Source organism: Zonotrichia leucophrys, chromosome 2 (assembly GCF_028769735.1).
Source record: "Zonotrichia leucophrys gambelii isolate GWCS_2022_RI chromosome 2, RI_Zleu_2.0, whole genome shotgun sequence".
Taxonomy (NCBI): Eukaryota; Metazoa; Chordata; class Aves; order Passeriformes; family Passerellidae; genus Zonotrichia; species Zonotrichia leucophrys.
In genome coordinates this window covers 71,094,823-71,120,115 of record NC_088171.1, presented here as the reverse complement: position 1 = coordinate 71,120,115, position 25,293 = coordinate 71,094,823, and the positions used below count along the sequence as shown (strand labels likewise).

General features: G+C 43.6%; 1 protein-coding gene across 4 annotated transcripts in view; it reads left to right on the top strand.

The window, feature by feature from the left end:
• Positions 1-2,050: 2,050 nt before the first annotated feature.
• Positions 2,051-25,293, top strand: part of ZCCHC2 (zinc finger CCHC-type containing 2) — a 44,384-nt gene continuing 21,141 nt past the window's right edge. For all 4 annotated transcript variants that reach the window (XM_064705422.1, XM_064705421.1, XM_064705420.1 and 1 more), the window contains exons 1-4: positions 2,051-3,360; positions 16,626-16,737; positions 20,016-20,092; positions 22,265-22,336. In XM_064705422.1, the coding sequence (XP_064561492.1) occupies positions 2,431-3,360; positions 16,626-16,737; positions 20,016-20,092; positions 22,265-22,336 (1,191 nt within the window). In that variant the 5' untranslated portion in view covers positions 2,051-2,430. The remainder of the gene's footprint in view (positions 3,361-16,625; positions 16,738-20,015; positions 20,093-22,264; positions 22,337-25,293) is intronic.

Genomic DNA, 25,293 nt, shown 5'->3' with positions numbered 1-25,293 from the left:
TTGTGAAATAAGAATCAGCTTGGGAACTGTCACAAATAGGGATGGGCTTCAAGCATTTTCTGGATGAGGAGAGTATACATTTAACCACTACCCTCGTGATTTACCTTACCTTTGTGGATTTTTGAATGGACCAGCATACCTTATCTTTCTGCCCTCCCCTTCCACTCATTCCCACAAAAAATAAATTCCCTTTTCACTCTCCATGGTGTGATCTGTTTGGAACTATGTCACGTTTTATTTGAATCACAGATTGTTAAAGTAGGAAATGCTATTTCTAACATTTGGATCATTGCAATTCTGATCTTGCGAATTCTCTTCAGACTAAATATCTGTTCAAATTACTAAGCAGAAACCTCAAGCCTTATTTCTGTGCTTCCACAATTCCAGCTTGGCACATCCCCCAAGACAGTCCCAGTAATTTTTCTTTGGGAAAAAAAAAACTCAAAAATTGCTGTAATTCTAGAATTACTGCTTCACAATGACAACATAAGAAAATATTCTACTGTGGCATTACGATAGCTGCTTTGATGAATGACTGCAGGGATCCGGAGTGATTCACAGGTCCAGCCCAGCCATAACCAGCAGACAGAATCAAATAAAAGAGGATAAAACAAGTTTATGAGACTTCACAACACTTTCTTCACATCCCTTGTCCTGGGACTAGCAAAGAACTGTGGCAGTCTGGGATGGAAGGGTAAGGTCTGACCCACTTCCCACTCCTGAAGATTTGGTGAGGCCAGTGCCAGTGCTCCTGTGATGCCAGTGAATGAGGAGAGCTGCTCTGAGTCAGGGTCAAGTCCATTTGTGCCACCAGAAGAGGACTGAGCAGCCACCAGGAACTTATAAACCCAACATGAGCTACCTTCAAATTAGTCATTTAATGTTTAAAACTAGAATACATATGTTTGCTGTACATACATAAAAATGCAAGAAATTATATAGTCTGTAACTCAAGACTGCTCTGTGGCAAATCTGAGTGATGCAGATAATACAAGAGTATTATAATCTGCACAACACTTTCTTAGTTGTTGGATAAAGCTCCTCATTGTAGCACCATCGGCTTCTGGACAAACAGGTAAGGGGCAGTCAGCTCTGGCAGTTCCTACTCTGTAAGCAGCTCAGAGATGCTGCTCTGCATAATTGTAATTAAAATTAATTTTATTCTTCATTGTGCTGTTAAGCAAGCCACAGGCTTAGTTCTCCTTTTAAATACACTTCCTTTATGTAACTGGGGGAATCAAAGTGAGGAGCAATGCAACTTTCTGACTACTCAGAGCACTGCTTAATCTTGTAATTGTAGGCTTTTCATCGTGGAACTACAACAGCTGGGGGAATGAGAGCGCAGCCAGCATGCTATTTCCTAACAGAGTATCCCTAAGCCATTTCACTCTATTTTTTCTGCAATTTTTCCTTTATTTCTCTGTTGTAAAAAAAACCCTGGATGAAAAGACATGATTCTAGAGCAATAGTAGTTTTAAAAAAGGAGACATCTTACAACAGCAGAAGTTTCAACTGCATTAGAATCCAGAAAATAGGAAATAAGTTTAGAAAGGCCTGTAGCAGCCATGTTTCTACACTCAGCATTGTTCCAGCACCGGCACGGCACAGCTCTGGGCCCGCTACCGCCGGCTTTGGGCAAACCCACGTGGCTCCGCACACCGGAGCCACCAGTCAGCGCACGGCCTCATCGCGGGGAAGTCTTTCATTCGGGGGACAGGAAGGCTGGCTCGGACTGCTCCAGGCGAACTACTGACCCGTTCCCATCGGCGTGTCCACCGGGACTCACCGGGCAAACCCGGGCCCCCGCCCGTTCCCAAAGCGGCCGCCGGTCCCTGCGCCGCGCGTGCCCGGGGCGCGCCGCGCTCGCAGCCCCGCGCGCAACGCGCCGCCCCGCCTCGCGCCCCCCGGCCCCCGGCCGCGGGCGGGCGCGCGCGCTGACGCGGGCGGCGCCCATAGGCGGAGAGGCGCGCGCGCGCTCCGCCCGCCACCTCCCCCCTCCTCCCCTGCCCCCCGCCCCGCCGCTCCCCCGCCGGGAGCCCGGGCCTCAGCCGGTCCCGCCGCGCCGGCACAGGGCCGCGAGTGCTCCCCCGCCGGCGCCTACCGGCTCTGCGCGGGCGCCGGGCACAGGCGGGGAGAGGGGGAACCGCCGCGGGAGCGCGCCGGGGGGAGGTGGAGACGGGGAACGGCCGCCGCCGCCGCGAGCGAATCGAGCCGAGCCGAGCCCCGCCCCGCCCGCCCACTCCCCACTCCCCGCCCGCCGGGACCGTTTCGGCCGCCTTTCCCCCCGCTCCGCGTGCGCGCGCGCCGCTCCCGCGCCGGCCGGGCCGCATGAGCGGCATGAGCGGCTCCGCCTGAGCGCCGCGCGCCGCCACCTCTCCGCTGCCGCCGGGTCCCGGCGGGCGTCGCGTCCCCCCCGCGCCGCCTCCGAGGATGCTGAAGATGAAGCTGCCCCTGAAGCAGACGAGCCACAAGGCAGCGGCGGCGGAAGATGCGACGGCGGCGGGGTTGAAGGAGCCCGGCGGTGCCCTGGACTGTCACCTCTCGCTGCAGCAGCAGGTGCCCCGGGCTCGCGGGGGCGCCTCCGCGGCGGCGGGGAGGGGGTGCGGGCTGGAGAGGCCGAGCCGGCTGCACGGCCTGGGGCCGGGGCCTGGGCCCGGCCCGCCGCCCCCCCCCGCCTCGCTGGGCGCTCCGGGCGGCGGCGGTCCCGGCTCGGCGGCCGCTCGCACCGACAAGGAGACGGTGTACGAGTGGTTCGGGCTGGTGCTGGGCTCGGCGCAGCGCCTGGAGTTCATGGTGGGGCTGCTGGACCTGTGCAACCCGCTGGAGCTGCGATTCCTGGGCTCCTGCCTGGAGGACCTGGCCCGCAAGGACTACCACTGCCTCCGCGACTCGGAGGCCAAGGCCAACGGGCTCAGCGACCCCGGGCAGCTCGGCGACTTCCGCGACCCCGCCGTGCGCTCCAAGCTCATCGTCTACCTGGCCCTGCTGGGCTCCGAGAACCGCGAGGCCGCCGGCCGCCTGCACCGCCTCCTGCCCCAGGTGGACTCCATCCTGCAGAGCTGCCCGGCGGCGCGGCGGGCCCCGGCCGAGGAGGAGGAAGAGGAGGAGGAGGAGGAGGGGGACGTGGTGGTGGTGATGGACGGAGCCGCCGAGAACGGGCAGGCCGGGCTCCCCGCCGCCCAGGGCCTGGGCTGCGGCGCGCAGGAGGAGCTGCTCCTGCTCTTCACCATGGCCTCGCTACACCCGGCCTTCTCCTTCCACCAGCGGGTCACCCTGCGGGAGCACCTGGAGCGGCTGCGGAGGGCCCTGTGCGGGGACCAGGAGGAGGAGGAGGAGGGCTTCGGCCGCCACCCAGCCCAGGTAACGGCGCGTCCTGCGCCCATCCTGCTGCGCCATCTCAGCGGGTGGTTTCGTCCTTCTTGCATCGCTCCCTCCTGTTTTTGTAGGAGCGGCCGCTTGCTTTTCCCGAATCCCCCCCAGTGGGATGTGGTCCCTTCCGACCTCCCCCCACCACGGCAGTGTCAGCCCCGGCCGCCCCCACAACCTCCTGCGGAGTGTCTACTACAAATTTCTTGGCGGGGGGAAGGGCTGATTTTCCTAGCCTGCCATGCTTTCTGGAACGCTGGTTTTTTTTCTGGAACTCTGCCGTGCTGGAGTGCAGGGTGCACAGTACTGAACTGGCTGCCTTGTACGCTGTAGGTCACTGCACGAAGCAGGAGTTCAAGCAACAGCAACTAGCAGCTTGATTAGACTTGTAAAAATAGAAATAATAATAATAATGCTAGATAGAAACCAGATTGCCTAAGAGCACATTCTCTAGGGGCTTCAAACCAATAGAACAAGTTGAAATATTTTTTTATATGGCGTCTGCTTCCTTGCCCCTTCACAGAATGAGACACAGGCTTGAACTTGGCAAGAATCAGGGCAGCAGTCGGGTCACTAGCTCTAAGGCTGGTTCTCTGAAACCCCAGGTTCAGTGAGATGGCTGACAACATTAGGAAAGGGGTGGTAATGATTCCACTAAAGAAACATTGTCACAACTGGAGCTTCTGTCCAGAGAAATACTGATTTTTTTTTTTTGGGTGTCTGTCAGGAAACAGCAAAGCTCATCGTGAAAGCAGATGTGCCACTTGTTGCTAGGATGTGGCTGTCACCAGGGATGAGGACTTGCAGTGAGTGACAAGGGAAGCATTCTCCTGTGCAGTAGCTCTGTTTAAGCAGAGGTTTTCCTGCAGTGCCATTCACTGTTGCCCTCTTGATGAGCATGGGCTTTAAAAATTGCCCCATATTTACGCAGCCAAGCTGTTCTCATGGAGCTCTGCAATTTTTGGTCTATAGATGGCCTCTCCTGCAAAAGGGGAAGGAAGGGCTGGAAGATGGGTGCTTATAGTGCTGTTCCACTGAACCCATCAGGTTTTCATTAATTACTTGACAGAAAAGGGTACAAAGCAGTAAGGGTTGGGGTTTTGGGATTTTTTTTCTAAGTTTGCTTGCAGTGCAGTCCATTTCAGCCACTTGTAAAAAACTTCTGCATTGCCTGCTGTGTGAAAGGAATGGCTCCTTGTTTGCTAAAGACGGGGTATGCTCTTGAGGAGTACCCAGAGGAGACAGAGATCAATTTCTTAGCCTTCTGATGCTATATTTATTAACTAAATGTTTATATCACTTAAAGGCCAAAACGCAATTGGCAGGTCATAAACTAATGGGCAGATGTTACAGAACTGAAATCACAATGAATTTGGAGCATCAGTCCAAAAATGTGTATTTTGGCTCATTGGCCTGCATCAAGTCTAGTTCTATCCCAGAATTAATCCTGAAAATCCATCTTTCCGGGGAAGAGATTGAATTGCAGGAAGTGGTAAGACTGGACACTGTCCCTTCTGGGTTTAAAGTGCTAGGAACCGGAAACATACTTCCTGCCTGGAACTGGCACAGCAATTGTAGCTGCTCAGTGTGTCCCACCAACTGCAGGCTCCCGTGAACTACTGGATTGAAGTCAGTTTTGTGCGGTGTTCTGGCTTAAGCATAAAAGCAGCTGTCCAAGTTGTGGTGGTTTTGTTTACTCGGGGAACACTGAGAGACCCGAGTCAGCTTGGCTGAACATGCACATCACATACTCCGTACTCGACACAGCAGTGAAACGGCAGCGCTTCCGTAGGCCTTCCTTCCCCTTCCCCTCTTTAATGGCTAATTGTAAATACAGCACAGCCTTTCTGGGAAATAATGGCTGACAGAGAACCTACTGAGGGATCAGTGGGTTTCTGCTGAGTATTTTCAGTCAGCGTCCCACGGGGACAGTGGGACCCTCGCAGATAAAACGCTGGAGGAGATGGAGCCAGTAGCAGAGTTAAAGGCTTCTTTGGCAAAATGCTGCCGTAGCATTACACTGAACTTGATTTAAAATCCTGTCGGGTGTCCACAGGCCTTTTCTCCTCCTTTAACCTCTGAAATTTGAGTGCCTTCAGGGCTCTGCGTTTGTGAACTGGAACGGTTCATAAAGACCTCTCTGAAATTTTATTCGGCTGGGCTCGTGTCAGAAGGGCTGGGCTCCATCTCCGGGAATAACCCGCTCCGTGCCGGGCAGCGCAAGCAGCTCCACTCGGGAGCCCTCGTGGTGGTCCCGCGGCCGCACGGGAAGCGCTCGGGCAGGCGGTGCCGGGGAGGAGGACGGGACGGCTCTGTTAGAGGGGCACAGCCGGGCGCGGCGAGGGCGAAGGACCGGCGGGAGGGGGAGCGGGGTGGACACGGCGCCCCAGAGCACCGAGCACCGTCATGGCCCGGGGAAAGGGGGTGACCCCTCTCTTTGTTTGCGGGGAGGACGGGTGGGTCAGGGATCGCCGGCGCCCCGTGAGGGCACAGCCCCGCTGCCCCTCCGCGCTGCCCGCCGTGGGGCGGGGGCGGGGGGCCGGCCGGCAGCGCCCTGCGCCGGCAGGGACGCGGTGCCTGATGGTGGCCGCCGCTTCCCGCCCCGTCCAACATGGCGGCGCTGGCTCCCGGTCACGTGCCCCTGGGGCGGCGCCCGGCCCGGCCCGGCGGGAAGGGGCGGTGCCGCCATTGCATAACGGGGGGGCTCGGCCCGGGCCCGTCCCGCTCCGCTCCGCTCCCCGGGCGGGAAGCGCGTGTGCGGGACTGCGGCGGGCCCGGCTGTCGGGCAGCGAAAGCGCAGCAGCGTTCTGTGCACAGAGGCTGCCAGCTCTGCTCTGGTCTTGCCGTGCTTAGCGCTCCCGGCTTCTGACCCGTCGGACGGCGGTCACTGAGCTGTTGTTCACCGGCTGGGCCGTGAAATACCAATGCATTCCTATGGCTGGCAGCAGCCAGGCGTAGGAAAGCAGCCTGCAAACTGAGGGAGTTCAGAGCTGGAGCAGAATCAGGCGGTTTGTCCGGTCTGAATTCTTTAGGGCAAAGGCCTGTGCTGTTGCACGTGGCGTATCTAACTAAATGGCCCCGTTTAAGGTTTTGAGGGGCTGTAACACCTGGCTTCAGTGAACACAAACGCTTGAGAGGTTCACCTGCAGAGAATTTGTGGGTGATTTACTAGAACGTAAAGCAATTTGCTTTGCCCATTGTTGGGGTTCTGTTTTCTGGTTAGGATCTGTGTTGTCTGATAAAATTGAGCTCACAATAAAGTTGCTTCATGACAAAGGGTTAATAAAATTGTTGCTATTTTTAGTGTCTGATTTCAACGATTTTGAAAAATGTAACTTTTTTAGTGATACATGTTAACAAATTCAGCTCAAAACACGATTTTGAAAGTGGGGAGGTAGGGCTGTTGCAGTGGGATGGGCAGATCTAGGATTATCTTACAGTTGATAAATTTGGTTTCTTTATGAAGTGTTCTGAGTTAAGGTTAGGGAGTTTTTATGCTTAAAGTAGAAACACTTGATACTATTTTCAAATTCTTAATTTAAGGTGTGATTTATAAGAACATCTTTTGGAAAAAAGTCATTGGTGTGTTAAACTGTGGAATATCAACTTTGTATCTAAAGTTGAAGCATAAGAAGAAATCAGCAGTATTGGCTGCTGAATAAAAGAAGCGTTAATGTGCAAAGATCCTGTTGATACCTCTGTATATTGGTTTAAGTAACAGAACACATAGCTTAACTCTTGCATTGATTATTTTTGTTTAATAAGTACATCGTTATCAAAGCAGTTTGACTTTATTGTTTATCTTTCTCCATCCCATCGCATGTCTGGGATCAAAATGCTGAAATACCGAAGAAGCTCTGTATATCCACGAACATAATAAATGTAGCTTGCATTAGGCACTGGAGTATTTAATCAGGCATACTTGACAGGAATAGAACCAAGGTTCTGTTGAAATAAGCAATCTCCTGGAGATAATAGTTGTTGAATAGTAATATAATTAGTTGGCTGCAGGATTCTTCACAGAAAAATTCTTTACTTACAAACAAAGGGGAAGTTTCTATTTACAGAGTACTTTTCTTAGTGCACTTCTATTTATAGGATATTTTGTGTGCAAATTAGAAGAGTGCTTTTATAATTGGTCTTCAGTCCTTTGCAGCAGAATAAAATAGTAAAATTTAATTTTAGAATCTAAGAGCTCTGTCTGCAATGCACTGTTTTTACTGTCATAGAGTTGAGTGTAAGGAGAAGTGTATCTTCAGAGCCTGGTTTAAATAAGAGACATAAAGATTAAAAATGTAATTTCACTCTTGGCAAAGATCTTTTAAACGATGATGCACTCCAGGGAAATACAAATGTTTTAGAAGTTTTGCATACTGAGATGAAAAGTATTCCAGCTGCCTCAGAGAACCTAACAGCCTTGTCTCTGAACAGGAATTTCTGTGTTTTCAAACAGGAGTTAAGAATTTCCAGAAACATTACTGGAAGTCTTCTGGAAAGGAAGTCATAGCTAGATAAAAAACAATGCCTAAAATTAATGAGTTCTATCTAGATGTGCATGCTGATGTTCCTGGAAATTGCAGAGTAAAAACTTTCACTGCTTTGAGCTGTTTTAGCTGTTTAATTCTAAACATGAGGTGTTAGTACAAATTTGTAGCTGTTCCCAGACCCATTATACCGAGTTAATCAGCCTCTTTGTTGTCCCTGACAATTTGTTGTCCAGCAGAATAAATGAATACCAGGAGTGTTGAAAATACACCCCTGACTTCCTAGTGCTTGTACTTCGATTGCTGTAGGTGAGCTCTGGTCCAGTTTTCAGGGTTGCCCAATGCTGACTTATTTATAGGTGGCAGGATCTTGCTGGGCTTGGAGTGCAGAGGACTCTGAGCTTTTTCTAAAGAGCTGCAGAAAAGGGTGCAGACAGCAGCAGTAAGATGGTTGTGTCTGTGAACCCTCTGAAGTCTGTAGGCTTCTGCCTGCTTAAATCTGTCACCTTGTTTGTTTGTCATTATCATCTCTAGCCATAGCTGTCCTAGAAAGCACTACAGCTGATTCTTCATTACTGTAATTAAAACAAAATACCTACTTTTCCTTAAAGAGTTGGTGAATTTCTGTAGTATCCTCCAAGTCTAAGGGTTTATTCTTCTGGAGACCAAAACTGTAAGAGGTCTGACTAGAAAGTGCATTCCTTTGTGAGTTTATTGCCTTTCCTCAACCTCTTTCCTCAACCTCCTCAATCTTGTCTTATTGGGAGAAGAAAGTAAAAATGTTTTGAACAGCTAAAGAAAATTTAGTGTCTTGGGAAGTGTCTTAGGAGCAAGATAACCCCAAGACAAAGATTTTCTGTTATTTGAAAATGCTGTGCATAAAAGAATACTTTCAAACTATGCTGGAGTTCAAGGATTGGACAAAATGATATATTGCCCTTTGATGATAATTAAATGTGGTAATGAAGGCATTGTCCCTTCTCAGTACTGACTGTACTTCAGTGAACTACTCTTCAGGGGCAAATGTTTTTTTAAATCTTCCTATCACGCTAGAGTGTTATGAGAATATTTTTTTGTATTAGTTTGAACTGCTACATTCAAGTAATTTTATTTTTATTCAGTCAGCTGACAATAGCACAAGTATGATGTTGTAGGGTTGTTGAAAGAGCAGCCACCTGGGGATAGAGTAACTCTTGAACTGGTGCTTGGCTGGCTCTAGCTTCAACTTCCCTGCTGTGTCATGGACTAGCTAGGTTGGACTGAAACTGATTTAGGTCCTGTTGGAAGCTCGGGTGAGGCGAGAGTTAAAACACACTGTGTTTCTAGCAAACACGAGGTGCATTATTCTCCCAGCACTGTAAATCATAGGTGTAGCCATGTCTAGTACTTCAAATGTAATTGCCACAGGCTGAATTTGTTCCTGTGATGTAACAGGGTTGGTTGCCCTTTGTCTCAAAATTGTTAGGATTTGGTAATGCTATAAGTTAGTCAGTATGGGATTGCTGAAGTTGTCACGTGGTGTCATTTTCTTCTCAGAATCAGCTGATGTTTTGTCAGGTTTCTGTCTCCACTATAATGTTTTGTTGCTACGTCTTGCAGGCAGACTCTTAACATAGTTTAGCAAAACAGGTATGCTTCAAAGTACTTTTAGGCCCCTGTGCATACTCTCTATGCAGTCCAGCTTACTAGATATGAGTTAATAGAGCAGTTGTACATAATCCATTTGAACTGTATGTTCAGCCAGTCAGGCCTTTACTGCACATATTATGGGATTTTATGCCTGGTCACAGAACCATGGAGGGACTGAGATTGGCTGTGACCTCTGGAGGTCATCTTGCTTAAGCAGGGCTACCTACAGCTCATTCCCTAGGACCATGTCCAGATGGCTTTTGAGTGTTTTCAAGGATGTAGACTGCACAGCTTGTCTGGGCAACCTGTGCTCAGTCACCCTGACAATGAAAAAGTGTTTCCAGATGTCCAGAGGGAACCTCCTGTGTTTCAGCTTCTGCCTCTTGCTTCTGTCACTGGTCACTGCTAAAAAGAGACTGGCTCCATCCTCGTTGCACCTTCCCTTCAGATGTGTGCATACACACACACATTTTTATAAGTATAGATCTTTTTCTGCAAAGCTACTCTGTAGTCTGTTAGGTCCCCAAATGTGTGGTGCCTGTAGTTCTTCCTGCCCAGGTGTAGGATTTTGCACTTTCCCATAGTGAATTTTCTGAGGTTCCTGTCAGCCCATTTCTTCAGCTGAGGTTCTGTGTGGAATAAGCATTATTGTTCTGGAGTATTATTGATTCTATTTAAAAGTTGACATGTAAACATCTAAGTTGTATGTTGGTTTGGCTAAAAGAGAGATAATTTGGTGGGTTTTTGTGGTCCAAGATCTTGAGGCTCATTCTGCTTTAGTCTTGTAGAACAGAACAGCATCTCTCCATCTTAGAACAATTGGATGGTGCTTTTGCATAGTTCAGAGTTTGCAGATTGGACCATGGTTTAGCAGCAATGTCTGTTGGGCATTTGTCTTCAGTCTTGGTCTTGCATTTGCCTAGCAGCTTGTCTGAGACTGTATTTTTTTGGTTAGGGGACAATCTGTTGTCTCAATGTGGTAAGCATGAAATAGATTTTGAAGCATTGCTGCTCTAGATGTGTGCATTTGTGAGTATTAAATGCATATGCTGGATTTCCATTTTAAAATGGCAAGAATGTTCTATCCCTGTATCCAAGCCGCATCCCACAGTGGTGGGGTGCAGGTACAGTTGCTCAGTGTTGAGTAAGGCTTCATCTCAGCTGCTGTAGTCATCGGGAGAGGGTTCAGCAGCACACAAATACTCAGGTAGTTTCACCTGGTTGTTGCTTTGGAGAGGAAATGTTGAACCTTTATGCTACCACAGCTATGTAGTGATACATCTGCGTATCGCAGCTGTGAGGCAATGAGAGCCTGCACGGTTTGTTATAAACAAATCATGGCTTTGGTCTTGTAATTGGCACCACATCTGTTAATGATTATTCTGACATCACTCAATTTTGTTGAAGGTGCAGATGCTATAGTTGATAGCTCACAATCATGAGTTAGACCTTGATTTTTTCCAAAATGCCTTCTTTCATCTGGCTTTGTTTGTCGGTTCCCACTTTTAGTTGAATGAATGAGCTGTGCCAGTTTACATCTGCACAGCCTGCAAGGCTGAGTAGTGCTGTCCCTCATAGCACATTTACTGTAGTTCTTGCAGAAAAATAATATTTCATATTTGGGCATGTAGAACTAATCAAGCTGTCCAGCTGCTGGAAGTGTGTTTCCCTTGTTAGTGCTCATCAGAGCTGATGAATGAATAGTTCTTTTATGAAAGTGCAGTGCAAGCATCAGAAGACTTATGTGCATCAATTGCTTGCTCGTGATGATTAGTAAGCTATCCAGTAACAGATTTCACTGCATATTGCCAAAGCAATGCCAGCATGACATTGTTTGATCAGTCATCTGCATTGATAGAAGGCAGAGTTTGGACATCTGTCATGTGTAGGTGAGCTGAGATCTCAGCTCACATGGCATCAGGCAGAGCAACATCCTTCTCAGCAGGATGGCTCACCACTTTAGATATTTGGTGCCTGTGTTACAGACAAGCACCCCTGGACCTTGGGGCATAAATACTTCTGGACTCTTCTTCAGGAGACTGATTGGTAGAGGAGCATGAAATAAGCCTCAGAGGGAAGAGGGGCCCCAGAAAATTGATTGATATTACAGAATCGCTGCTTCTGAGCTCATTAGTGATGCATCCCAATGAGGAGGAAGTCAGGCAGAAATACTGGGAGGCCTGTGTGGATAAGGAACTTGCTTCTCGATGAACTCAAACATGAAAAGGAAGGCTATGAAGGGTGGAAGGCAGTGACAGATACCCTGGGAGAAATACAGACAAACTGTTTGAGTAGCCAGGTTAGGAAAGCTAAAGCCGTGATAGAACTAAATCTAGCCAGGGATGTCAACGGCAACAACAAAATCTTCTGTAGATACATGGGTGGTAAGAGAAAGACTCAAAGTAAACGGCGTATTTGGGTCACTTGGGATATGGAGAGGGCTGAGGTACTCAAATTTTTTGCCTCAGTCTTCACCAAGTGCTCCAGCCCACACCATTGAAGTCATGGCAGCAAAGGCAGGATCTGGGAGAATGAGGAACCACCAGCTGTAGGAGAACATGTTGAAGACTATCTGAGGAAGGTAAGGGTGCTCAAAACAATGGGACCTGATGAGATGCACCCATGGGTCCTGGTGGAATCGACAGCTGAAGTATCTCAGCATCTCTCCATCATATTTCAGAAGTCATGGGAGTCTAGTGAAGTTTCCACTGACTGGAAAAGGGGAAACATAAGCCCCATTTTAAAAAAGGGAGATAAGGAAGACCTAGGGAATTAGAAGTTGGTAAGTCTCACCTCTGCCTGGCAAGATCATGAAACAGATCCTCCTGGAAACCATGCTAAGGCAAATGGAAAATAAGGAGTCATTTGATGGCAAACATGGCTTTGCTGAGAACAGATAATGCCTGACAAAATGGTGGCCTTCTACAACGGGATGGTAGTGTTGATAGGAGGAGTGACTGTCATTATCTCCCTAGACTTGTGCAAAGCATTTGGCACTGTCCCACATGATGGCCTTGTCTCTAAACTGGAGAGACATGGATTTGACAGATGGACCAGTCGGTGGATAAGGAAATTGGCTGGATGGTCACACTCAAGGAGTTGTTTTCAAGGGCTCCCTGGTCCAAGCAGAGACCTGTGACAACTGGAGTTCATTGGGGTTGGTCCTGGCACTGGTTCTGTTCAATATCTTTGTCAGTGACATGGACAGTGGGATCAAGGGCACCCTTGGTGAGTTTGCCAATGACAGCGAGCACTGTTTTGCAGTTGTCACACTGGAGGGAAGGATCCTCAGGGACCTTGGCAGGGTTGAGAGAAGAATCTCTGTGAACCTCATGAAGTTCAGCTAGGCCAAGTACAAGGTTCTGCTGGTGGATTGGGACAATGCTAAGTACAAATACAGACTTGGCAGAGAATGGATTGAGAACAGTCTGAGGAGAAGAACTTGAGAGTGTGGTTTGATGAGACGCTGAATGTGACCTGGCAATGTGTGCTTGCAGGCTAGAAATCCAACCACATTCTAGATATTAGGAAGAAATTCTTTACTGTGAGGGAGGTGAAGCACTGGAAGAGGTTGCCTGGAGAAACTGTGAATGCCTCATCCCAGGAGCTGTTCAAGGCCAGGTTGGACAGGGCTCTGAGCAGCTGTTTCTAGGGGAAGGTGTCCCTGCCCATGGGAGAGGGATTGGAACTAGGTGATCTTTAAGGTTACTTCCAACCCAGAACATTCTGTGATCATACGATACAGTCCTGGGAGGTGTCTCAAGTGATAAGCTTTTTTTAACATAGTACTTGCTTTCAACCATATGAGGATAGATCTGTTTAATACAAAACTCTGGTCTAGGTTGTAAAAGGAGATAATTTTTAGGGTACTCTCTTAGCTTGTTTCACTTTCAAGGAGAAATGTAGTTAATCCTTCAGCCCATCACTGAGATCTGTGTGATTATCAAATTAATTATCTGGCAGCTGGTTTGGGGCCACCCACATTTCCTGCTTCACTGTATTTTAATCATTAGCAGCAGCACTGTGAGTTGCAGTGAAGTCTCACAGTGGCAGAGGCTTATGTGAGAGTTAACCTTACACTTGTGTGTGTTGTGTGAACACGGATAATATGCTGTATTCACTGACAGGAAAGGCCGAGCACAGCTGGTTCTCTATGGCATGCCCTTCCTCAGCAGTGTACCAGGCTTTAAAGGGCTTGTGCTCCTGGTGTGACTGGCACCACGTAGCGACATATGATGCCACTCTTAATATTCTATGGCCCTTCAGACTTTGCAGTCACTTGCCCTAGAGTTGTCTGCTCTGACAGTGGCACCTGTGTTTCAGTTACTTGTGAGTTTGATGTAGAACTGTCACAGCAGGTAACACCAAAAGTGAAGAGTAGTAATGCAGCTTAAGACAGGATCTGGAGCTTTGCAGGTTGTAAGATAAAGGTGTGACTGCTCTGGATTTCCCACTGTCTACCTTCTGTGTTGTGAAAGCCAGCAGTCACAGAATAGATATTACTGGTTAACTTTGGACGTGAAGAATTCTGCAAGTGAATAAATTATAAATTTATTATAGTTATTTTATAATAATTGGTATAATTATTTAACTAAGGTTTGAAACCTTAATGTAATATTTTGCAGTTTAGAGGGGGCATTCAACTGTGGTTGTAGTTTGCCTGTTACAGACTGCTGCCATGGATAGAAAAATAACCATTCTAGAATAATTCACTGCAAAAGTATTTGAATGCTGTTACAGAGATGATATATGTGCTTCGTAAGAAGCAATTTTCTAGTATTAGAAGGTGTAGCAGCAGTATTTAATGCTTCTTTGACATGAGCTGAACAGAATACTTTTTTGAAGTAAGTCCTATTTCTATACATCTCCTAAAAACTGCTCACAGTTTATTTGACTTTTAAACTAGCTATTTTTTAGAATGGTCTGTAATTTGTTTTCCATTAATCAAAACATATATCCTGGCTTTGAATGCAAGAGAAGGTCTGACCTCAAATTTGATTGTTTTTAGATCAGGAGTTAACACTTAACCAAACCAAAGTACTTCCACTTTTTATGCCCACAGTTGTTATGAAATGTCTGCTGAAACAGTATCGGTGGGTTTTTTTGAAGTGTTCTGCAAGTAGTTCTCTCCAGAGCATGCTTGTGTGGTGGCTTGTTTGAGGGATTATTTTAGTAAACTAAACCTGAAAATGTGCTAAAGCTGTTAAAAATTGCAGTCTCATTGACATACAGCTGTTTTCCTTTCTTACCCTATATCTGACATTGAGCTCATAATTTATTAGATGTTTGCTGTGATTATTTACTGAGTGACTGGGGACTGGTGTGAGTTTTATCTTGAAGAAACAAAGCAGGCTTTATATTTTAAATCTGATGGCTTTGAAACCTGAAATTACCAATGCTCAGCTCAGAGCACAAACCATACACTGGTTTGATGAAACAGCTGGAACAGCTTTAGACTGCAGTGCAGTTGCTAACTGTGCTGCTGTTGGTGTCACTGACCAAAGTTAGGTTATCAGCGTGCCCAGGGCAGCCTTGGTGCCTGGACACTTCTGGGTCTGCATGTGTTGGATGCACTGTCAGGAGCTGCCACAGGTCGTGCCCGCACTGTAGATGAAGTAAAGCTGGTTCTGTAAGATGAAGCCAGCTTTAGCTGGTATATCTGTCATATCTGAAGGAGTTTGTTGAAGAATTGGCAGGAAATTCCTATGTCTTTTGCTACCTTTGTGCTTTCTCATTCTGGTCTTTCTGTTGTGACAGTCTTGGGGTCCTCTTCAACAAATACAGCAACTAATATTGGTTGATGATTTGTCTCATCACATTGCACAAATGTGATAATAACCCAACCAACCACATATATTCTGACACTTATTATGCTTCCTGCATTTAAAAATAAAGAATACTCTCTGGAGATTTATATTTTTTCTCTACCCATCTTTTACGAAGGTCTTTCAGTGTTCTTCATCCCTTATGAATAAATTTAGTTTTCATGCAGACCAGTTCGTAAATGTTTGTGGTGCATTCAGTTTTCCCGAACTTGCTATTTCATCAGCTCATATGTTATACTACTTGTTACAGATAAACAAAGGTTTTTTACTTAAAAAAGATTAATCCAAACACTTGCTAGTAACTTCCTGTATTTCCTAGTTCTTTGTGCACGTACCTTTCAAAGGCAATATGTTGTTTCCTTGAACATGGAACTAAATAGCTGCATTTAATGTCACTGTATGTTTCAAAATATTTCTGAGTTTTAACTTGGTTGTTAGTTTGTTTGTTTGGTTGCTTTTGTTTTAGCAAGACCAGGTCATTGAAGAATGTGTAAATTGATACATTAGTGTTTCATCCTAATTTGGAAAAAATTATATAGGCTCTTGTTACCCTAGGGAAACCACTTGTAGTCCTTGCTATTCTAATACTTTTTTCTTATTTATCGTTGTTAGCCCAGATTATTCTTTTTTCTCTTACTTAGCTATCTGTTATCTCCTTCTTGTCCACTGTATTAATATGTCTTGGTATATAATTTTGAAGTCTGCCTGTAAATGTGGGGGAGATGAGCTTTCAGTCTGTCCTTTTCTCTGTCAAAGTGAGGGTGTTGGTGGCAACTGCTTATGTTCTGAATTTTAGCTGGTAAGAGATGCATGGATTTAGTTGATGAGAGATGCATGGACTGCATGTCCTCATAGACTGTCCAAGCAGTTACTCATGATTCCCTACATAGAAGAGGTGGCAGACTGAAGGTACAGGGCATGAATATAATTGAGGAGAATATATTTAGAATGTAGTGAGTAGATGACTGACGTGTTAGTAGTTGAAAGAGTTCATACTAATTGTAAATTATCACTGAAGTTCTGAGCTAATGGTTTTGAATTGTCCAGCTTGAGATACCCTGTTCCTTACCATATTCTGTTTTTAAAATAAGGTCAGTGAAACATTGGAGGTTATAGATGACATTTGATAAACACGTAAATAAAGTAAGAACTGAAATGAGCACCTTTTTGCCACTGTCAAGAGCTTAATGTTTTTGTCGTGTGGAATAACAGATAAAGGGTTTGTGGGTTTTTCTGCAATACCTGCTGAGTAAGAGAGCAAGCTTTGGTAGCAGTCCTTCCACTAAGACGTGTCTTTTTTTTTTTCTCTTTCTTGATTTAGAATGACTTTTCCCATGGTGACTGCATGTCAAGTAATGAGACCAGTTTGCTAGAACGAACCACAGCACCTCATGATGGACTCCCAGTGGCTTCCCACAGACCTCAGAGAGAAGGTATGTTGTCTGAGCTTCCTTTTGAGGAAGGCTTCTAAGGGTTTCCTTGAACATTAAACTCTCCTTGGAGTTGTAGACATCTTGTATCTTTCTTGCTGTTACAAGAAGCTGCAATGATTGGTAAGTAAAATAGCTTCTCTGCCACCTACTTGGTCTTTTCTTTGTTATAACAAGTTGTCATTTGTGTTAACTGCTAACTGCTAGTGAATGCTTGCATGAAAATCAGCTGCAAATGGGCTTCCCACTGAAAAAAGGGTCGGTCAGGATTTGGGGGAAAACAAGAACATATAATGCAGTTGTATTAAGAGTATTTGAATTTTTAAAGCAAAGCTAAACACAAAAATATTGAGAAGCAGTCCATAGATTTTGCTGCTTGATTCAGTTGTATTTGATTACATTAAAAAAAAATTAGCAAAGAAAACCCACATTAGCAGGTGTTATAGAAATGGCAGTTTGGAGCAGTGAAAGGCTTAATAGGAGTCACTGTTTTGGCTTGGGAGAATAAGAACAAGGCTTCTGAGCATAAACAAAACTCTGATATGCCATTGCCAACACAATATTTTCTCTTTGAAGAAGTAAGCATTATTGAAAACAGATTTATTCTCACCCTTTATTCTTCAATAGGATTAGCAAGTTACTTGCCTACTCAAAATTAGTCAACAGATAGTGTGCAGATAGGAAGGGGCCAACAATATGGAAAAACGATTGCTATTCATTTTGTCCTCATAAATGTCCTTTTGTCTCTAGTGTGGAGATTTAACTGCACTTTGAAGACAGGCAATTTGAGAGATTTGATTCCTTGAAAAAAAAATACAAGAGGAAGATAATGGCAGATTACAGACAACAAACCTGTTTCAAATCCTTTTATGGAGTTCAAAGTGTTCGTATTCATGAATTAGAAACATTAAAGGGGGAATCTCTTTAGTAACACTCAAATTGAGTAACAGAAGCACAAAAAATTTGAATAACTTAATCTAGCAATGAGCTTAAATATTTTTCCGCATTTGTATTATCATAGTGAGAAACCGCAGTGAAGGATAAGAGTACCTTTGTGATATTTGCTCCACAGTTATGTGGTAGAGATTCCCTGCTGCAGAAATCTCCTTACTGGTTAGAAATACCACTGATAGTAAAACTCAGGTTTTATTCTCAGCTGTGATGAATATGGATTTTTAAAATCTTGACTTAGAATGGAAGCAGTGTCATGTATACATGCTTTACTTAATCATCCTGGATGCATGTGCTGTGTCCAGAATAGAGGTGGAGATGTGACATGCCTCATTGGCTTGTGTAATCAAACTTTTCTTCCAGCCATTTAGAATATTTAAAATGTCTTTATGGAGACAGAATTATAAAGGAGTCTGTTGAAACTGTAGAACTAAAGCTGTGCAGCAACAACAGTGTAATTACCTGTTGTATCATGCATTACAATGAAGCGTGCAGCAGAAAGAAGTTAAGGAAGTTGAAGGTACTGCATTGTGTAATAAATTTTTTTATACCTGAGGACAAATTTTTAGCATTGAGAACACTCAATAGTTTAAAATAAGCAGTCTCATGAGGGAAAAAAGCTTGTCTGTGAATGTTAATGGTCTTAGTTTCGTAATTGTGTATGCTAAATATATGCATGTAGTGGAATGCAATTTAAACCACTATTCTCAGTTCCAGTCATGGGAATCAACTTCTTAATTAACTTATGAATATTAATTCCGATATCAATTTGAATGTTAGCCATTAAGAAATTTTTCTGCAAAAAAACTTTGGTTGTGCCATGTTCCTCCTTCTAACAGCACTTTAATCTATACCAGACAGGTAAAAATTAAGGTCACTAAACATTAATCTTTTCATGAAATATTGTTATAGTCTGGCATCCTTAGCTCATCTCAGATTTCTTTCCTTTGTAATAATAAATCTTCATTAACTGGTAAAAATGAAGTGCTTGTCTGTTTTCCTAACTCCCAGCTAGAGGATTACAACCATTGTATAGCAGCACATTCAGTATTTATCTCTCTACTAAGAAAATTGGAAGCTGTAGCACTATCACTAGACTTATTTGCTGGCTTATTGTTCCTTTATGGAAATTGCCAATGCTTAATTCTCTTAAAAATGGCTTGTCTGACGGGGATGAGACTTGATTTGTAACTGTAACAAAATTAATTTTAAACTGTTTACATTATATTAGATGATAATTAGCTAATATCCATTAATAAATTTTGCAACATACAATTACAGGAGGTTTAATTATTTTTTTTCAGGAAAAGACACTGTTGTTATGAGTAGTTCCCAATATATCCCATGTAAACATGCATTTAAAAATTGAAAGGAAAACATTAACTGTTAAACCACCCACCTCCCTCCAAAAAAAAGTAGCTTCTAAAGCATTGAAAGGAAGCATTGATGGGGTAGGGCAGGTCGATCTGCTTTTAAATATTTTTTTTCTTTACATGTAAAGATGTATTCAGGCTTGCACTAGAATAAAATTCTCTTGAATTCTTAGGCCAGCATAGCAGCAAAACTGGAAAGCCCATCTTGGCTATATAAGGGTTTTTATATGGAGTATTACCTGAGCAATGCTGTGTGCCCTCAAGAAAGTCTCCAGGCCCTGAAAGCCATATGGTGCTGCAGTTTGCCAGGTCACCGCCAGAACTCCCTATTGTTCTACAGTAGGCTCTGGGGAAGGAATGTGAAATTAGGCAGTACTTACAGTACCTTTGTTCAATGACACTCTTTGCAGTACAACTGTCAAAGCTTTCTGCTTCTTCTTTGTTTTCTGTTTGCTGACACTCATTTCTGTCTCCTTCAGGCCTTCCCTAACTAATTCTTGTCACCTAAGTACCCTCAGAAATGTGGGTATTTGGCCTTAGTTTGCCCTCATTTACTATTTTGATGCTTCTGATGCCTAGGTGTAGAAGGTACTGGCTGGTTTTTATCAGCACTTGTTACTTCTTGAAGTAAAGATACCATTTGACTTCCTTTTAGTGTCTTTTCACTTAGAGTGGTTATATTGTTGTAGTAGTGTGACATTTGGTGTAAATAAGCTCTTGGGTAATGCATAGATTCTCATGATGTGTGCCAAAGAGATTGTCATTAGGCCAGAGAAATACTTAGAGCAAGGTCCTACCTGCTCCTGGCAGTTTGTTGCAATACAACAGCTCCTAAGGAAGAGTTGCACTGTGTGCATCAGGATTTAGCCTACAGGCATGCTCTGAGAGCCTGGGAAAGTAAGGAATGGTTTGCAAACTGTCAGTTTTGGAGTGCACAATAAGGTGTTTTTCTTTCAGCTGTACACATTGAGAAGATAACCCTGAAAGACGTATCAAGAAAAAGGGCTGACAAACATTTGGAGTACACATTCAAAGTAAGCAAATAATCTCTAGGATGTTAAAATTATTGTCTATATACTGCAGATACATACAACTTGTTTCAAAAACCTTCACAGGAGGCAATTTTGAGATTCTTTGGATTATCTTGTGATTCTTTTGAATTCTGTGTACAAATCAGGTGTTTTACGTAACTGTGGGCGTAAAGTGTGAGGGCATAAGGTGGGAACATATAAAACATCAGCCATTGCTAGGTGTGTGACATCAGTTCAGGAAACTTGACTTTTTCTAACTCATAAGAAGTCTAAAACTAGAAGTTTTAGAATGCTCAAGCGGCACAGGAGCGCAGGTGTGTCTGCACATTGCTTGGAGTCATATGGTCGTCTTGGGTCTTGTTTCTCGCTGTTTACTGTATGAGGGTGGAGCCTGTGCTTTTTGAGAAAACTGGAGATTGGTGCCTTTGTTTTGGACTTTGTTTCTTAAGGCAAAACCAAACAAGCTGGAAAACAGCCAAAAACTGGACAGCCTACCTAGTGTAGTCTTCATCTATGGTAGTAGCTAAGGGCAGCACGTATTAAATGATAGTTACTAAGGCTGGTGGTGGTGATGCTCTAGTTGAATCAAAGTAGTAATTTTCTTAGCAAGGGCTGACTAACACCATGAGTCATTGTGCCAATAGATGTGAATCTGGTATTATACCAGATTTGAAGTTAAAGTTAAATGTTCCCCTTTTTCACCCAAAAAAGAATGGTTCACATCAAACATTCTAACTGATCTTTTGAATGGGGGATGTTTTTGAAGAAGCAAACTTAAAAAAAAGCCATTTTGAACTGAAAGTTGGTGTGTTGATCACAGAATTTGGTATTGTATTCTGTGATGTTGTATTCTCTAAAGAGATGCACTCTTCTTTTGTTGAGGACAGTAATATGTGGAAGGCAGCCTTCAAAGTCTTTAAGGTTAACCTGGCCAAATATTTCAACCACATCACAGATTTTTTTTCCAAATAGTCTGTGAAGTGAGTATGAAGTAAACTACAGTAGGAGATGGGGAAAGTTTGTACAGAATGTCTATAGGGATTATAAAAATTTAAAATTAAAAAACTATTTCAAAGATTCAGCATGTAGACAGATTTGACAGTGGTTTTGAATTTCTTTGTTAAAGGGGAAATGTGGAGATATTCTGGCGATTATTTCAGTAATCTTGAAACTCCACCTCAGTTCTTTTAGGAAAGAGTTTCCTTTCCTCATCTGTGCAGGTATATTCTGTGCTCTTCATGGTAGATAATTTTGTACTTGCCCAGACACTGCTGTTTTTAAGGTTATAACAGCAATTGCAGTCATGACTTCCCGGCTGAGGACACTGGGGGTAGTTGGTATTTTTGGGGACTAAGTTGAAGTGACATTACTCTATCAACTTCTGAGAGTAAATGAATGTTTGTAATTGTTGTGTCCACTCCTGTTACCCTGAATCTTCCCATGTAACTAATTGGAATCTTTGGCCCAGAAGTGGGCTTAAAGCCAGGCAGCACTCATCTAACCAAGCTTACTTATTTTTTACTCAAAACATGCATGTGAAGGTGCTGTTTTACTACTTGCATGTCATGTCAAAACAGTAAGCTACTGAAATTTTATACAGGCATATGCCAGAATGTTGTCTGATTCTTGAGTGCCTTCTTCAGTAACTTGCAGTACTTTTTATGACTTGTACCTAAAATAACTGCTATATGATTGTGTAAGATTTGAGTCTAAGGCAGATAAAATTATTTTATAGGTAATATAAACAGATTTTTTGTTTCGTTTTGACTCCTGGTAATGACAGTGAGAGCTCAATGCAGTATATCTGACCAACAGTCATTTTCTCTGGTACCTATTTTTTTGTGGTTAATTATTTCTGTTTGATACAACTCCAATAATTACAGAGCCTTCTGCCTGGCTTCTTTGTGAGTCAGTAATCTTCAGGGACTTCATTGTATTTCCTTGAATTTGCCCATGCTCCCTTTAGCCACAAATAACATGAAGGTGATCCTAAAATACACACTCAAAATAAGTATGTCTTTGAAAAAGTACAGCCTTATCCCTGTTTTGCCTGGTGTTTGCTTAATTGCGAGTGTTAATTCTGAGACTGCCAAATTTATGAAATTGTTCTGACAAGCTAATTGCTATGAAACTGGGAGAAAGGCACTTTCCTCATTCTTTTTTCCTTCATTCTAGGTAACCTGGTCTGATTTTTCTGTAACATGTGTAACAAAAACACATCAGGAGCTTCAGGAATTCCTGCTAAGAGTATGTATTCAAATATGAAAGTAGTGTTTATACATCAGGATTATAACTTCAGAAGTAGTCTAGGAGAGCTATGATTTCTGAGGCGTAATTATAGAAACAAAAGCATGCCAGCAGATTTTTCTACTTCACAATTGTATTAACCATTTAATTATATATATTGGAGTTAAGGATCTTGACAGAAGCAGCAGCCCTGGAGAATATTTGGGGAGTTTCCCAGGAGGTGATTGTTTGTCCCATCTGAAACGGCACTTAAAATTTTAATTGAACTACCATAAAACTACCAGATGAGGTTTTAATATTCCCCACAGATCTCATGTATAGGTACAACCACTGGTTGTTTGCTTGTGTTCCTGCTAGAAGGACCTTAAAGAATATAATTTGTTATGTTTAATTAGTGGGACACAGCCATAAGCATAATAGTTTTTAATTTAGCTGTTGTATTCTTCAGTAGCACAAAGGCTGGCCTGTTCACCATCACAAGAAGTTCAACTTGAGGAAAATCTAGCACTATATATGTGTGTGTATCCATGTTTAAAAAAACCAGAAGTTCACTCAGTTGTTTTCCCCTCTGCTCTGATCAGAGAATACATTTCTGTGCATAGGCCACATGCAGACCCCATCAGTGTGATGACCTCGAACTGTGTGTTCATTGTCAGTGTCTGATATTTTGGGTTCCACCTATTCTGGGAAATTATTCTATATTTAAACTCTTCCCTACTCAGGGCAGTAATGAGGGATCTGTTTTGGACATGTTTTGATGATATCTGGGGTTCTTAACTGCAGTGTTAATTGCAAGTGGAAAGCCAGTCACTGTACAAAGGTCATTGTCTTGTTCACTGTTTAAATTATCAACACTGTTTTCTGGTATTCTAGAAATTAAGCAGTGAATATTAATCTAGTTGAATATCTGGTTCTAAGAGTTCCCAGAGCTTGGTTTTGGGGACTTTAAATTATGGATGGCATGTCTGGTTGCAAGTGGGTTATCCCACAGCTTAGGGTACATGCATCTGCCCCTGAAGAGAGCCCTAAAAACAGCGATTCCTACAGGGTCCTGTGCAGCTCTTGGATGAACATTCGCATGCATGCCCCCGTTCTCCCACATGTGTAAGACAAACATCAGTGTCTGAAATGGACCTCCTAGAACATACTTGCTTCCTGGAGGAGCCAGGAAAACAGACATGGTCCAGTGTGTTGAAGAGTTGTGCTGTTTGGCTGATGTAGGGTGTTCGATGTGCTGGCTTGCATGTTCCAGCAGTGTCTAGGACATGGCAGAACAAGAAGAAGACAACCACAAGTTGCTATGAGCTTCCTGAGGTCTTCTGTGGAAAATGTGCACAGCTGAAAAGTATATTTGGTTTGATAGCTGTAGGTATAGAAGTAAGAGAGCATTGTTAAGTAAAGCAGGACAGAACTTATTTGCATTAAAAGGCATAAAGCACAAACATCCACTTCATATGCCCTTATGTTTTGGCTTTTTGTTGTTCTTGTTCCAATCTACATGGCATTGTTAAGTAGTATACTCAGGTTCCTGGGGACAGAAAATAATGGTCAAAATACTTGATGGAAAATTCCAATGCTGCACATGATAGAAATAAGATAATGGTAAAAATTGTTTCAGAATAGAGGCATTGTTGGGAAAACTAAGGTAGTAAATGGCATAACTTGGATGCTTAAATTAAAGGCTGGCTTCTCTTAGATGATAAGCCTAAAATCTTTTTGCAAGTAAGAAATTACCCACATATGTGGAAGGACTGATAAGCTTGTAAGTAAGTAACAAGGCTGTCCCATTACCTTCAGCACCTAATCTTGGGTTGGAGTAACTGAATCTTTAACTACAGAAGGAATTGCATTCCTTTTAATAGAAGTTTTAAAGACAAGAAGGTAACTGTTTCCAGAGACAAATCTACGTACAAAATACTAGGATAGGAGATTTGATCATTCCTACACTTCTGCAGTAACTTCCTGACACCTTTTGGCTAGCACTGACTAATTCTTCAGTCAGAGTTCCTCAGTAATGCTTATTAAAGCCAAAGGGTCTGTTAGGAGCAGCTGCTTTCAGCCCTTTGTGGTTTTAGATACAAGACATTTCAGGTGTTGCAGTACTGTACTAACATAATACTAACAGCACCTGTCTGTCTGGATTCCAGGAGTTCCTCTTATGTATTTTATCAAGCAATTATCTGCATCAGACACAGCATCCCTCTGTTAGTATCACTTGATTCAGTGAAAGAACTACTGAGTGCTGGGCTGCTGTTCCAGTAGCTGGATGCAGTGTCCAGCTGGCACTCTGGGTCAGGTGTATTCCAGATATACAAGATGAAGATGCTGCTTTAATGTAAATTGCTGAGTGCTGTTGATCATAATTGGTGGCAGATGTTAACCACATCAGCAATAGCTTTGAACTTCAATTTTAAAAAAAGGCTTTTTCAGTGGCAATTTACTCTAAATTGCAACATATTCAAATATTTTTTTTAAATGTAGATTAACAAGTTTGATCAGCTTTGATGTACTTTAGTACAATATTTGAAAGTTCTAAAGGTGAAAAGACTTTGTTCTGGGGAATAGTCTTCATTTAAAATAGATGTGCTCTTAAGTAGCAAGCATTTTGCCTTCTCAACTAGAACATCAGAAGACCTCACTTTGTAGTATTGGCATTGGAAAGTTATAATGAATTTTGATAAGGTGTTTCAGTGTTTATAGCAACTGGGGAGGGACTCACTATTGATTAATCTCAGTGTTCCCTGCTGAAGTCTAATGTATTAAATAACTGAAATGGTTTCCTTTCTACTCCCATTTATTTAAAATAGTTTAGTCTAGCTAAGTGATGATAGTGAGTACAGTGCATTCAGTCACACCTGGTTATTTTTTTTTGTGTTTTCAGAACTAATTTCTATATGTGAAAGATTTAAAGAAATAAATTATAAAAAAGGCTATAAGCTATCCTGAAAAGACCATAG